This window comes from Pristis pectinata, chromosome 15 (assembly GCF_009764475.1).
Source record: "Pristis pectinata isolate sPriPec2 chromosome 15, sPriPec2.1.pri, whole genome shotgun sequence".
In the NCBI taxonomy this organism is placed as follows: domain Eukaryota; kingdom Metazoa; phylum Chordata; class Chondrichthyes; order Rhinopristiformes; family Pristidae; genus Pristis; species Pristis pectinata.
Genome location: NC_067419.1, coordinates 24,491,178 through 24,508,091, shown reverse-complemented (window position 1 = coordinate 24,508,091; position 16,914 = coordinate 24,491,178). Strand labels below are relative to the sequence as shown.

The following is a 16,914-nucleotide window of genomic DNA, read 5'->3' as shown; positions in this document are numbered from 1 at the left end:
TTAATGATGACAGAAAAACTGCATCAGATTGCAGCCTGACCTTGAACTGTATCTGAAAAAGTTTATTATTCACATTCCACCTATTAACACACTTAATGTTTTTGATACATTGGTAATTCCAAATAGACTTAATTAGAGTCAATGATAGTAAGTGACAAAATGGAATTAATGTTTGTGATTGCTACAGAAAGCCAAGGGGCAAACACCTGCAGTTTTCAGTGGATAAAATCATGCTGTGGTAGACCTGGTACACAAAGTGGTGATCAACATAATGGGCAGATGTTTCAGAAAACCTGGTGGATGCAAAATCCAAGTGCAGAGAAATCTGGAAAAAAAGAATTTCACCACTGGCAGTATACAGAGAGTTTTGGAACAATAAAGAAAAGTGAGCTACATCTGCACTTATGGTTTTTCCACCTAACAAGCATGGAGGCCCTTCAGAAGGAGAGATACTGCCTTATCATCATTTTCCATAAGTCTGAAAGCTAACCATATTGTGCAATATTGGCTCATTCACAGCAGTATAATTATCACAATAATTCTAGACTGAATCAAATCCAGGAACAAGACAGATATTTTACACATTCTGCCAAATAAATGTGCTTTAAAGTTAATGCTATACCACAAGTGTGTAATAGTTTAAATGGCCTCAATACAGTAAAAGCTTAATTTTCTGGCATGCACTGGAATTGATAAATGCCAGTTAAACAAATATGCCAGTTAACTTGATGCCAGCCCAACAGCTTTCCAAACCATATCCTAATATCAGCCTGGGCACCTCCTCAGAACTATCCCAACATCTATCTGGTATGGTATGGGTACTATCCTGATGTTGGCTCAAGTGTTCCCTTTTAAATGTCTGTAACTGGTGCATGATAGTTAATGAAGGGCCAGATAACCAAACTCTACTGTAATTGAAATTCCCAGAGGTACCATTCTTATAAAGTATACAATACAATAATTGTGGTGCTTCGTGATATATATCTGGTCTTTCATTAAACTATTGGTGTGGTCTCTGTTTCATTACATTATATAAAACTGCCAGGATAAAATCATGATCTCAGAAAAATGGGCTTCATAGCCCCATGTACTTCATTTGCTTATCCTACTTGCCAGCCAAAAAAAATTAACTAGGTTCTTTATACTACATAAAACAACACATTGGAAATATTAAAAAACCAGCACAATCTCCAGAATCTGAAAGCTGTAAACTGCCTAAGATTTACTCCTATGGCTTATGATAAGCAGTGCCACTGTAATCCATTCCAATTATTATTTCATAAAAATCTGAGCCTTCATCTTTAAAATGAATTAATATTTAATTTAGTAAGTTATTCATCTGTATCTTATGTTAAAGCAAGGGTTCTCCATTTCTGTTATTTATTTCACATTGTATATTTACCTACAGTCAACTACTATTCTTTCTCAATGCCGTAGCAGCACATGAATTCAGTTCCACTGTTGAGCAAGTGCCAACCTTAGATCTGTTCATTAACAAAAGCATTAAAGATGTGAACCTTTAAAATCAGTTGGTTTGCAGCAGGGCACAACCCAACTTATGCTAGGCCACCAATGGATGCAAGTGACAATATGTCGCAAAATTTGTCCTATTTATCAGGACTGGACCACACAAATTAATTGTGCAGCAATTGAATATTGCAAATTAATCACCGACACCACTCAGCCTTCCAACTTCCATCATACCCCAGGTTCTGGTCTCATCATCTTTCCATATCACTTATCCCTAACCATTTGCCCTTTTTCTCTCCTATTGAGCCAGGAACCCATACCATTATTTAATGCTTTCACCAAGGAACTGTTTAGTGCTTCCAATAGCAGTCAGAACCACAAGAGTATCGCCTGTAAATCATAAATCCTTGATCCTCCTAGAAGACTTCTCATTATGATCTATGTTTCTTTTAAATATAGAAGCAAAGATAATTCCCTTCAATCATTGATCTTTAATGAGAATGCATTCTGCCTTGTTTTGTCTTCATGGTACAAGGAAATATTCTTTCTCGCCTTTCTCAGAATTGAAACATGCCACCCTCAAAGAGAAATGTCTCCCAGGGAGTCTAAGTCACACCTGTATTTTGATAAAAAATTAGCAATAGAAGGAACAAATTTCAGACATAGTCCCTTATTGTTGATCACCCCCACTAATTGCACTGATTGCTGTCAAAAGGTACAGATTTATATAAAATCATAATTGGAATGGAGAACAGTCATAATGTTGATGATCATAAACTAGAAGAGCAAAGCTTAGGTAATTTACAACCTTCAGAATTTGGAGATTGTGCTAGTTTTTAATATTTCCAATGTGTTGTTTTATGTAATATAGAGAACCTAGTTAATTTTTTTTGGCTTGCAAGTAGTTTAAACAAATGAAGTACATGGGTCTGCAAAGCCCATTTTTCTGAGATCATGATTTTATCCTGGCAGTTTTATAAAATGCAATGGAAACTGAGACCTTACCAAGAGTGTTGATGAAAGGCTAGATATATGCCAAAATGCAAATCAGGGATCTAACACTTGTGTTAGGCCACAACTTGAAACTCCTCGTAAAATAGACAGAGCATGATATTTTCAGGTCCACAAGGTTGCTGACGAAAAGATAATACTTATTTTTTTCTTAATATTTACTTAACACTGGAGAAGTCCCTTGTGATTCTACAATACTTCAACCCACTGCCAGCCTGGGCTCACCCCTTTCTGGTTCACCTCCCTCCAGGATTTCTTACTCCCCTCCCCAACCCTATCCACACCATCCCTCTCCCAGGATCTAATTGAGCCCGGCCAAATTATTGCCTCAGGAAGCCTCATTGGTGTTCACGGCTCGTTAAGCAGATGAGATCCAATTTCCCAGCAAGTCTTGGACTAACACTGACAATAGTAAGCCCAATCTTCAGTTGCAATGTTTGTTTTTGCTAGTTCTCAATTTTTTAAAAAAGTACTTTGCCATTTTTTTACACTTAGCTCTATGGCAGCTACTGCTTCTCAATACATCTCTTAAGCTTTTCTTTTGCCTTACCTTGTCAAAACTACACCTTACTTGTTATTAACTTGTCATCGGTAGCATATCAGTTTACACACATTAAGCAATATTTGTTAATCCATCTCAACAACGTTTGTAAATTTTTCCACAAGCTACTTTACTGTACCCTAATGTCCTCAGTACCCTTAATGCACTACTTTTAATAATTTAAAGACCAATTACTATTATAGACAAATGATATACAAGACTGACCTCTACTGCTGTTCAATTAGTGCGCTCTCTGTTCATTTATACATCTTGTTTTCTATTACGTTGCTAATTGATTAATCTCCTTGATCCACAAGCTTTCAGTTTTTGTCAAACAAATCTGAAAAGGCAAAGGATAATAGATAATTCCATTGCTCTGAAACACCTTCAGAAGAAAATACACAATTTGGCTGAAAATATTGACCATTTTTGCTCAATTAGCTTGCAGATTTTAACTTTTATAAGCTAACAGACCTATAATGCATTTTCGGGCTGTACCTACAAATTGTAGCAATATTAATTGTTTTCCTGTTTACTGGTACTATATTTCAATGAACTGTGAAGAACTTCAGCAATGGCATCCCTTTATATAATCTTTACTGACCTACGTTGTTTTGGATTTAGGTCATCCATTATTATTGCATCAATTACTTTAAGCTTTTGAGCACCATTCATAAAGTCAAAATTCTCTCCATTTAATCTGTCTGGACCCTTTAAGTGTCTTTATCAGATTCCCTCTCAAACTCCTTGGTTCCAAGAACAACCTAAGCTTCTCCAATTTATCCACACAAATAAAGATCTTCACCTCCAGAATCATTCTGCTAAATCTCTTCTGCACCTTCTTTAGTGCTTTTGTATCTTCCTAAAATGTAGCTCCCAAACTAGCTGTGGTTGAACCAGTGTTTTATAAAGGATCATCATTTCCTTGTTCTTAATGCTTTTATTTAAAAATCCCATGTTGAACTTTTTCTTCCATCCTGCTGACATTTTTAAAAATTACACACATTTTTCTTCAAATCTCTGTGCCTGGATCATTACTGGTTTACATTGCCTCTTCTTGCTCTTCCTACTAAATGTAAAATTTCACACTCTTCTACATTTCATTTATTCTGTTATGTCTGTCCATTCCATATATGTCTGTACACTATTGAAATCTATTCCTATCCTTATGATGATTCACTATGCTTCCTAATTTTGTGACATCAGCAAATTGAAAATTATGGCCTGTACACAAATCCATATTATTAACATGTGTTAAGAAATGCAGTAAGCCCCATTTCAAACTCTGCACAGTTTCCTTCAAACAGAAAAAAATTTCACCAATAATGCTTCCTGTCATTTATCCAATGATCCACCCGTGCTGCTACTGCCCCTTTTATTCTGTGGATTTCAATCTTGATGACAGGCCTATTGTGTGACATTTTATCAAATGCCTTTTGAAAATCCATGCACATGACATCAATGAAATTTCTTTCATCTACCTTCCCTGCAACCTCTTCAAAAAACTCGATCAAATTAGTTAAACATGATTTTCCTTCAGTAAGTCTATTCCGATAATAAGGACCCTGATTTCTAAAAGTTTTTCCACACTGTGGTTAGATTAATTGGCCTGCAGTTGCTGGGTTTATCCTTCTATTTTTGAAGGAGGACATAAGAAATTAGATTTTAGCTTCCTTTGGTATGCCAAATGGGTGAAGCAATTAGCACTGTTGCTCAATCAGCTCCTTCACGAAAACAACTGTAAAATTGATCACCCAGAATTATGCACCGAGAGGGAGTTGCATGGCTCCAAGGGGAACTCACTCAATGCAGTGCATCAGTTCCAGAAGGGGTTAGCTTTCAAGGCCCACTCCCCACTGCAGCCAAACATATCATGGTTATGATAGAAAGGGAGACAAAGTTCCAAAGTTTATCTAGCGGAGCATTGAGGTGCTGATGGGAATGACAGAAGCCATGAGAGAGGACCTCTGTTCAAGCGAGGCCGAGAGATAGGGGCACACAGACAGACACAGAATAGAATTTGTATTTTTCTGGAACACTGACAGGAAAAATCAGGATAATCTGCCTGTGGAAGATGCCAAATTGAGAAGTTGTGTTGATTATGACAGATGAGGAAACTGAATAAACTAATGGACGATAATCATCATTCGCCTGCTGTTATTTGCACTTACAATAGTTCAAGATGTTATTTTATCTGTCACTGATGTTCAGCCATGTAACACCTGAAATGGGGCATGTCACCAGTGATTGAGGAAATCCAGGCCAATGATGAAATGCAGGCCAGATGTAGCAACAATTTGCACATTGGAGACAACTCTGAGCTGGAAGTCCAGTAATTCCAGTAAATATCAAAACTCAGACTCAAAGAACACACGAGAAGGGTTACTTCAAATCTTCAAAAGTAAGCTGGACATTAATAAGGTAAAGGTGGAGGAGTGAACTGGGAAACAGGAAGTTAGATGTGTAGTTCCTAAAATGATACACTAGTTTTTCTTTGAGATTCCTCACTCCAAATCAAATGTGCCTCGAATACCAAACAATTCAGACTGTTGGAGTGCAATTGTTGACACAAGAGGAGAACCTTTTCACCAGCTCCATGTTCACATACTTGTCTAGGTTACGGCATGTTACTTTTCCACCTCACGCTTAGTGTCTGGTGGACCTTGGAACAGGAAGTTTAAATAATGTGAAGAATGAATCGTTTTCAATTTGTTTCTAAAAATAGTTGAACACAGTGGGTGATGTTTGTCTTAAACCATGTGTGGCAAAGCTGAACTTTGCTGTCAGGTCTGCTTGCAGCCAAAGATGCTTGCCAGTCTCCTGATTGCACCATTTCTTAAACAAAACATGCATGTCTTCCAGCTATCTCCTTGTACAAGAAGCCCACACAAAATGGACAAACAGTTTTGGACATGCTGCAAAAAAATACACAGCATTTAATTAGTTCATTTGATTGATGAAAATCCTAATCTCTGCAATTGGATTTTCTTTCGTCCAATGCTTTTTTATATAAAAAAACAGGCAACACCACAAAACTCGCTGAATTTTAATATCAGTTACAGCAAACAGATGAGCATTTAATATTGCATGTTACAAATTAAAAAGAATGCACAACTAAATTGAGTTCAATTACAAGTAACAGTGCAATCTTTTCCCAGGGATACAATTAATACTAATGCACAGGTATAGTGGGACACATATAATTAAGCTGTTAATTAAGGAGTAAAAAATTTTAATAATCAGTACTATAAATCAGACCGCTAGAATTACATTTTAGCAAAATGATTTCAAAACACCAGCATTATCATAGAAGACATAATATTAGGCTAGAAATTGATGGGAAATTGTTTTGTGTGTCAATCCCAGCCAATTCAGGATACTCACAGAAAAAAATGGAGGCCCCATTCATCACCAGTAATTTCACAAATGCACTCCAATGTCGAAATCCTTATGGAGTCTTGCATAGGATTGTAAATAGGGAGAAGCACTCCAGCACTAAATCTGAAGAATCTGCACCATTTGAACAAAAAGGTCAATAATTTCAATGGTAATATGTGAGGGAATTTACAATGTTTTGAATTAATTGAGCTCAAACTTGCTTAAATGTTAAATGTTTTAAATGTTTAAATTTTAGTTTTTTTATTTCAGCATCTTAAAATAATTATACATTTCCAATTGTTATTGTTTGAATATCTGACATTCAAAAACATTCAAAGCTTTTGAGGACTTTGACAGTGAATTGAACACCGAGGGCACAAGATAAACGGGTTGGTGTTGCATCGCCTGCAAGTGCACAAGGAGCTAAGACAAAGGGAAAGGCAATTAGTGGAGTTGCAAACATGAGCTAGAGAATTCCAGTGGGAACAGCCAAAATAAAACCACATCAGAGCTACTGGAAATTGCATAGAATAATCCACTGAATATGAATACTGGTGGGTGGAAAGCACAGACAAGAGGAATCCTACCTTGCTTTTTGGAATTTTGAGAGCTCACAGAATCTGGGATACACATCTCAAAAGTAAAGTTGAAAATACTGGCATGCATATATAAATTAAGAGTCCAACCCATGAAGATCCTGTAGCAAACTTGACTTGCCTTGAGGCAGGAACTCATGAAGAGCTTATCTATGCAGTCAAACAAATCATCCTTAAAGGAACCACAGGATAGGACATAAACAACAATAAAAATTCAAAAATATATTTATTTGAAGGTACCACTGCCAATCCAGTCACCAATTTCCAAGCCAATCACTGAGCCCTCGATTACCACTAGCCCCAACAAAGAAAAAACACCCTTTAGTAGTGTCTGGGGTGAAAGATGGTACTTCAGAGAGCACAGCATTCTTTCAGTTATATAGGCAAAAAGCCTACAACATTGAAAACTTCACACATATAATATCAATGACGTTTTACTTCCTTGTTACGAGTTCACTACAGGACATGAATAAATCTTTGGACAGCATTTATATAAGTGCTTGTCTGACTAATTGACTTTTGCTAATTTTAGATGCACTTATACTTCTGTTAAACTCCAGCTTTGCATCATGAACTCAAAAAAAAGTGGATTGAATGAGATTCTCACATCACATCCAGTTAAGACCACAGAATTCACAAACTGCACTTTATAAAATCTGACTTCAAGTCTGCTGCATCCATTCGATCTGTTGTAAACCTATTTACCTTCAATCTAAATAGAGAATGCTGGAACTTCTCTTTGTTTTCTAAGCATGTATATTTTAAATTGCTGTGACAGTTTTAGTCATATCTTTATCTGGATATGCATGCAACTATCTCCTGGGCATGATTTTTTTTCCCCCAATCTGAGTCCCAATTAAATGGAATGTGTCATAATTTATTCATAGTGATCATAATTAAGACTCTTAATTGTAAACTATTTCGTAGTTAATTTGAATAATACTATTTAATAATGTTGAAATTTTTCTTGTACAACAAATTACATATTTTCACTGAAGTAATAATCAAATGTACAATGAGCAATAACTACAATATTGATCAAAAAGTTAAACAATTCAATTATCAAGGTAAAAGTAGATTTTAAACCTGACCTCACTAAGCTACTTACTGACATCACCACACCACATTATTCTGCAATATTAACTTTTTGATTGATTAAATGATAATCCTCTAGTCATTCCAATGTCAAATTAAACAGAGGCAAGACTGAAATAGAGAAACGCAGAAGTTAATCAAGTTTCGGCCTGACTTACAAAATTCTGATAACATGTGGCAACCATGTTCTGTTAGCTTGAAAAGACCAAGTTCTGGACTGTCAGTCCTTTGGAGGAATGCTGATTGAAAGTTATTCTTCCACCTAAACTCAAAGGGGATTTTGTGCACAAAAAAAGGTTTGTCATTCCATTAACAAATTCAGACTACAGAATAAATTCTAAATAGATTCTGCCATTTGTTCCTCAAAAAGGAAATACAAAATAATAATAGATTTGAGTAAGATTAGACCATTTCCTTTACAAAATGATGAACAGATCCTAACATATGTCATTTTATTACTTAATGGGCTTTTAAGTAGGACATGATAATTGCCAGTTTGATCTGATTAGTTGATTGTATTATCTAATCACCCTATATTTACTTACGTATCAATTCTGTGATTTTGCCATTGATTATATCACCCAATATTGTTTCCAGTTGAACCAATCTGTTCATAAAAATGGAGTATCATTTGACTCACTTAAGTTATTATTGCAATCCAGGAAACACGGAAGCAAATATGCACACAGCTCTCACAAAACCATAATGCAATGATCAAATAATGTTTTATCATGTTGAGAAATTGATATCGATCAGGACATGGGGTGCAAACTCCCCTATTCTTCTTCAAAATTGTGTCAGATGCATCTTTTTACATCAACTAAGACAGCAGATAAGATCCCAGTTTAGCATCCAATCTGAAAGATGACACCTCCTATCAAGTAGCATGCACTTAGTGCATGGAGTGTCAGCCTAGGTTTCAGAGGTCAAGTTTCAGGAGTGGGACTTGAACTCAAAAATTTGTAACTTACCAGTGAAAGTTCCTGTAACTAAGAAGCAGATGATACAATAATATTTCCTCCTTTGGTTTGGTGTCAATTTTTAAATCAGATCATGTTCTTGTGAACAATCCCAGGAAATTTTCCTATATTAAAACTATATATTATACAAATATAAGCCTATTCAGCCCATCACATGAAAGGCAGCCAGAAAACTCCCTAGCCTAATCACATGCCAACTCTTGGTCTGTAGGCATATATACAAGTTGACAATGCTGTGCCCATCTATGCATTTTTTTTAAAGGCAATACAAGCTTGTCTTTACATCCTTTCAGACAGTGAAGTCCCGAACTCCACCCTAAACAAGGCAAAGCCTCTTTATCCTTAATACAAATTCACTGTAGTATAAGACAGAGGCTATGTATGCTCTTCTAAAAGTTCTGAATTTAATTTCCAACTTTCCACTGACTTTTTTCAGCAACTAACACTGTTCTTCCCTATAAATGACGCATCCATTTTTTTGTATTATCTGCAAAATTGCTTATATTTTGCCTCAATTGTTGATTATGAAAGAGACCCGGCACCAAGCCCAGCAGAGATCAACCTTCATCACACCAACACCTGGACCATTAAACTTGCTACTTTGTCAGAGGCAGTTGTGTATTCAACTTTCCACTTGGTTTTGGATGGAATGGCCTTTTCTATTCAGATCAGCTTGCCATGGAGAATTTTGTCAAATGCCTTGTAAACATACGCTTACATTACAACTGTATTACACTCATTGGCCTTCCTTTTCCTTCCTCAAAATATTCAATCTAGTTTGTCAGGCATGACTTTTCCCAACCAAATCAAAATTTACTGGGTTTGATTAAAACATACCTTTCTAAATGACAATTAACGCTGCTTTTCATATTTTTTTCCTGTTTATTTGCTTATCATTATGAATAGGCTGCTAAGTTTGCAATTATTCCATTTATCCTTTCTTTTTAAAAGCAGAAAATACAAAATAACCTGTTATTGTTTGACTATATATTTGAGGTTTGAAAAGTCCTGAGCATTCTCTGACAGCCGTAAGTCATTTGTTTTCTACCTCTGGCTTTTATCATTAATAAGACATCTGTCAAGGTCATCTGTTCTGCAGTTGTCATGGATTAAATGAGGTTTTTAAACAACATATCTTATGTTCTCAAGTCTAATACATTTCCTTTTGCTGTACTTTATCACTCAGTTATGTAATTGAAGTGTCAATTTTTTTCCTTTTTCCATGTGTTAGATATTCCTGAAGTATTGAAAGAATTTGTGATGAATGACCATGCTGACAGGAGGTGTACAATTTGCTATTATTTGAATGTATAAGCATGTTTTTACAAGTTAATAAGATGAGCCTTGCAAAGATGATCTAATCATTATGTTTACCCCCAGTCTTGCCAAATTTGCATGGTGGGGGTTGGGATGGGGATAAGGGTAAAGTGAACTACGAAGATGTTTACTCAGGGAGCACCAATTGTTTATTAATATTGCTCAGCTGCTGCAGTTAATGGTTTTCTGCTTTACTTACTAGTACTCTTTAAATATAAAATATTAGCATTGAAGCAATAGAAAGTATACACTACCATAAAGGCAGATCACAATAATGTAGTATTTATCGTTTTGCCATAGTAAGGAAGCCAGTCCTAATGAGACACTGAAGGCCAGAGGTTCTCACTGAATTGCTTAAAAAATGATTAAGTAGCAACATTACATTTTCACATCATACAGGCAATTTCTTTTCTTTTCCTGTTTCAATCTACATAAAATTAGCTTGAATGTTCATACCAGAAGCCAATATTTCTAAAATAGATCATTACCTTGTTGAATATTTTTTAACCTTTGATTTCTACCCCTGCCAAATAGAGAAATCATGACAAAGGAGCGCAGTGCAGAAAATACCTTGATTAAAATGTTTAAATATTATGCTTTGCAAAACCTTGATTCTACATAAACATAACCAAAATTAGTGAAATACAATATGGCAGAAAACTTGACCCAAAACAGGGAAAATGATCCCCTCATCTAATGGGGACCAATAGTCCCATCCATGTTTTAGCTGTCATGCTATATATGGTCACGTAAGCATACTTGTGAATTTAAAAACTTAAAATTGCAGATGCTGGAAATCTGAAATAAAAATACACAGTGGTTTCCATTCGGTGAAAGGTAATTGACTTGTAATGTCAAAACTGTTTCCCTATCCATTGATGCTGCCCAACCAGCTGAGTATCTGTAGCATTACCAATTTGCCTGCACACACACAATTGCACAATTTTTTTAAAACTTTTCCCATTGACACAATAATTAGTCTTCAATTTCATTCAAATGATCTCACATGTTATAAACTAATGGAAAGCAAAGTATTACACTATTTCACAGACATGCTGAATCACAATGCTAACAAGGGATTATAGCTGTAAAGTTCAGCTCCCATGTGTGCATATTTTGGACCTCTCAAATGCTGAATTAATTTCAAAATGGTGCCCACCACAGAATAATGCCACAAGTTGCACATGATGACTGTAAAAATCAGAAGAATGCAGGATGGAGATCAAGATGTTAAGAAGCATGTACTAATGGTCAGCATAGACCAGCTAAGCAGAAGGGCCTGTTTCCGTGCTGTATAACTTTATGACTCAAATGACTAATACCAGTCTTGCATTTGAGAGCTCAGTGCTCCAGTCGATGGTCCGAATATGCAAGAATAAAAGTGCATTAAAAAGAATAGGCCAAACCGAATTTGATTGTTCAATGAGATCACAGCTAAATTTTTCGTCATCTCCAGGTGTTCGACCATTTCCCCATATGTCTTCATGTCCAAAAATACATTAACCTGTATTTACTGTACTCTCTTACTAAGAACCTCCAGTCCTCTTTCTGAGGATTCATAAGCATAAGTGAAGAAATCTTTCACCTCAGACCTAAATGGCTAATAACTTAAAACTGAGATTATGATCCATAATTCTAGACTTTCTAGGGGAAACAACAAATTGATTTTGAGAAGCTCTCTAAAAGTGAGACATTTCAATTAGATTACCTCTCATTATTCCAAACTCACAACTTAAATATTTGAGCTAAAATAAAAGCAGGTTTTGTATATTGCTGTGATAAGTTCAATATGAATTCAAATTAATAACCAAGTATTTTGATGTGCACAACTATCTGGTAAGCCCCTTAGTTGCAAAGAAAAACAATGAAGCAGGAACCCATAAAAAGTATAGTGTTATTTCTCAGCAGACAATATAAAATTAAGGAAACTAAAAATTTCTCATGGAGGATGTACAAGATCACTTAAAACTGGTTTAAAGTCCCTATTGTCCAAAACTCTTCAGTTGTTGCAAATGACTATGATTAAGAAATATACACCTGGCATTAGATAAAGGCAATTTCAGTATCTGTACAAAGTTGGTATTTATAGGTCTCATATTACAGTGCTTATAAAGTTAAAGCTTAATGACATATGAACACAAGGGTGCCCCTTTTGTGTAAAATTAATGTTTATAAGCTTAATGTTACTTCCTTTATTAAGCCAGCTTAATAGTCTTGTGCCAATTAAGTTCATAATTTTTTTTGTGCAAACAAAAGAGAATCTGTTTTGAAGGTCTTTAAGGCTGCTACTGACTTCAAGTAAATATTGCGCACACATTTTAAACTGGCATGCACAACAGGAATGGCATATCCAAACACACAGAAACCAAATGGGTGGTGTCAGGTTTATTGTATTATTGTATTTGGTTTTCTTGCTTCATCTGTTTAAACATCTTGAAGTTATTCAATGTCTTGTTCCACAGCTAAAGGCATATCTTCCAAAAGTGCAGATAACTGCTTCTGTGCACATGATAGAAACAGTCCCAAACTGGTTAGGTTACGCTGTTGAGCCATTTGGTCAAGCTGCAAGAGAAAAATATTCATAATAAACCACTGCTGCAAAGCACAACATGAACCAAATTTTAAACAGATGCATGAAAACAGAACACAACAGATGCCATCAACACCATAAATACAAAGAACATTGCGAATGCCCAACTTATGAACAAGCGCTTGGGAGAAGGGCAGGATGGATGGGGAAGGATTTACCGACTGCTGCAGGGCTTCAGGCATCTTCTGCCTGCTGGGAATGGGGCATTTCCATGTACCTCCTCTCTACCCCCTCCCTGCCCCAAGTCCAAGCTGCAACAATCAGGGGTTGCGTCAAGCCGAGCAGAACTGGAAGTGCTGAGCAGACTCACTTGCTGACTCACCCACTGAGTCAGTGAGGCAAGCTGGCAGCCGTTCTTCCTGTGCTTGCTTGCTTGCTGTCCTGTCACAGCTGTTTCTGTGATCCTTTCCCAAATACTGTCTTTGTTCACTTCCGACCGACAAACAGGAACAGAACCTTGTTGTAACCTGGGGACTGCCTGTACAACATTCAAGTACTACAGATACCACTCAGATTTTTGGGAGATATTCTGTAGTGCTTGAATGTTATATTTTTAAGTTTCAAAACAAACTCCGATGAGTCCACTTTGATCCAGTGTTTCTTCCAATAATTGCGAGGAGGTGTATAAAATTATGAGGGGCATAGATAGGGTGAACGCACACAATCTCCCCCCTCCCCCCCCCAGAGTTGGGAAATCAAGAACTAGAGGGCATAGGTTTAAGGTGAGAGGGGAAAGATTTAATAGGAATCTGAGGGGTGACTTTTTCCACCTAGAGTATGGCCAGTATATGGAATAAGCTGCCAGAGGAAGTGGTTGAGGTAGGTACATTAACAGCACTTAAAAGGTACTTGGACAAGTACGTGGATCGGGTAGGTTTGGGGGTATGGGCCAAACACAGGCAAATAGGACTAGCTTAGATGGGCATCTTGGTCAGCTGAAGGGTGTGTTTTGTGCTGTATGACTCTATGACTCTAAGACTCAATTACTTCATTATCCCTTTGCGACCAATTAAAATACTAATCAGACGTTAAATAATATTCTAACCTTGGTAAGTACAAGGATGGTATCTGCTTTCCCTGGTCACAGTATTATGAGCAGGCAAAATCAAGCAATAACATTGCTCTGCATATGTCTCAAATACTTCCAGAAATATAGGTTTCACCAAAGCTTTCGATCCACGGCCATAGCATTTTTGTAGTGGAATTTTCAACTATCCAGTACAGATAGAACTCTACCTTGCATTTTATGTAATAATAAGAAACGCCTTTCAACATAAAGTAATTTATTCACAACATTATAGTTTAGGTTTTAAGGATTTTCACCAACTGCCAGTTGAAAATCCTTTCAGACTTCTTTCCAATAGCAAAAAAAATTTGCTACACATAGAATAAATGTAATCATACCATTTATGTAAGTAACAAAATTTTACTATATTAATACGAGGTTATCTTAAAATATTTGCAAAATGCAGAAACAACAGGCTTAGAAAAAATTCATCTGCCACCTAGGATGATTCCTGATGGAACATTGTTACAGTCTTGATCACTATGTCAATTGGTCACCATGTCATTCAGCACCTCCTCAGATCAACTATGCAACTGAATCATTTGGTATATGGCATATAATCAAAGCAACTTGGAAATAAAACCTTCTTGGAGAAACACTAGCATATACTCCTTGTTAAATGTATTTGGTTTAGTCAGCTTACAATTACCGATAAAAGTGATCCAAAAATATTATTTGAAAGGCTGAGGAAGGGAAAAAAAAGAAGAGGACATATTGGTTGAATACATCTAGTGATGGGTCACTGATAACTGGGGTCGAATGGAGCTTGTTTAAGCATTCAGTGACAGTTTCCGGAGCTTTCCTGAAATTTCCAGAGTATCTTTCTCTTTTCCTATTTCCAGGAGATACAATACTGGTTATCGTGCAGAATGTGCATGAAATTACATGATCTGATGGAGATGACCAAGAACAGGTTAGTTGTTCTTTTTTGCCCCCTTCGTGTGCCTGCATAAATGGCTAAGAGATAAACACATGCACTTCAAAAAGCAAGAAAATGGAAGGAAATGGAGAACAATGAGGAGGAGAACCTGAGATCAAGTTAAGAGGGGCAGGAGTTTTGAGTCTAGCTCCTAAACTTTATCTAGATTATGCTGCTGTGCAGAAAGAATTGATTTTAAAGACTTAGAAGGGAAAACTTGGTGCAACAAAATAAAAAATAGCAAAAGTACTCTGGGTTTTGACTAATTCTAAAAAAAATTCAAAATCTCAATACTTCCTTCAAAATCTTTATGTGCACTGTATGTAATTTGCTTTAAGGCAAAGAAAGAGTGCCTGAACTTACCATTTGGCATTTCCGTAAAGTGCTCATTGCCAATTTTGAATCAAGCTGCACACAAAGGACTAATGGTCTCTGTGGCATGGATTACCCTTTCCTGATGTCAACTGCTATCAGATATCAGCTCCAGGGGACCACTACCAACCAGCAATAATAGTTTCATCAAGCAACCTGAACATCCAATCATATTAATGAATTTTCACCCACAGCAAACATGGAAGCTAAAAGCTATTTCCTTTAAAAAAACACTAACCATGTTAATATTTTACAAACAAATAAAGTGGAACATTCACGTGTGAATAATGTAGAAGCTGAAAATCAAACAGCATAAAAATTAAAAGCATGGAAATTTCAAATAATCAAGAACACAGAACAGTACAGCATTGGACAGGCCATTTGGTCCAAAACGTTGTGCCGATCTTGATGCCGATTTATACTAAAAGTCCTCCTCCTGTTTATCATCCATATCCCTTCATTCCTTTCATATTCATGTGTCTATCTAAAAGCTTCTTAAACTCCACCAAAGTGTCTGATTCCATTACTACCCCTGGTAACCCATTCCAGGCAAGGACAGCTTCTACCCCACTCTGATAAGACTATTGAACGGTTCCCTTATACAATGGGATGGACTATGACCTCATGATCTACCTTGTTGTGACCTTGCACCTTAATGCACTGCACTTTCTCTGTAGCTGTGACACTTTACTCTGTACTGTTATTGTTTTTACCTATACTACATCAATGCACTCTGTACTAACTCAATGTAACTGCACTGTGTAATGAATTGACCTGTACAATCGGTTTGTAAGACAAGCTTTTCACTGTACCTCGGTACAAGTGACAATAATAAACCAATACCAATACCACTCTCTGCATAAAAAACTTGCCCCTCATGTAGCCTTTAAACTTCCCCTTTATGGCTAAAATATCTTGTTAAACAGTAATTTAGATTTGTAAATTACTAAAACCTCAGCTATATCTCATCCAAAGAGCAATATTTTCAAAGGCTTTTATAATTATGAGAATAGTTTGGAAACAGTTAACGTTCTTGTCAGTATACTGATTATTCTGCTGCATAGTGCACCCCATTGAGCAGCAGCAGATCACTGGCAACAGCTTCTGGATTTAATTGTGCACATACATACCCTAAAAAATGCCTTCAGGTTTTCTTCAGTATAACAATAATTAATCTCATTGCATAAGTTGGGCTAATTTTAATCTTTAAAAAATGTCCAATTGTTCAAAATGATCATCAGCATTATGCATTGTGAGGAATGCAAGCAATATACATCATTAACAAGTCCCAAAATACTCAAACTAAATGGGTGCTGGGTGCTTCAAAGCTATTTTCTTTTAAACACTCTTCATATGCTCACAGGAAATGGTATAAGTAGACATGGCCACATGTACATTTCCATACCCGGTGGGGTTCTGTACAAACTTGTAATGCACAGACAAAATTTGGTAAATAGAATTGTCCATGCACAAATAAAATCTTAAATCAAATACAGAATTGAAGACATCCAAGAGTTCACCAAAACAATGTACAGTAACTTTCTGGTGCAATGAAAGACCTTGTCCAATGAAAGACATT

At 36.3% G+C, this 16,914-nt stretch overlaps 1 protein-coding gene across 3 annotated transcripts in view; it reads right to left on the bottom strand.

Moving 5' to 3' along the window:
* Window positions 1–6,055: 6,055 nt before the first annotated feature.
* LOC127578474 (coiled-coil domain-containing protein 91-like) overlaps window positions 6,056–16,914 on the bottom strand; it is a 121,811-nt gene continuing 110,952 nt past the window's right edge. For all 3 annotated transcript variants that reach the window (XM_052030551.1, XM_052030550.1, XM_052030552.1), the window contains exon 13: window positions 6,056–12,950. In XM_052030551.1, coding sequence (XP_051886511.1) covers window positions 12,828–12,950 — 123 coding nt within the window. In that variant the 3' untranslated portion in view covers window positions 6,056–12,827. The remainder of the gene's footprint in view (window positions 12,951–16,914) is intronic.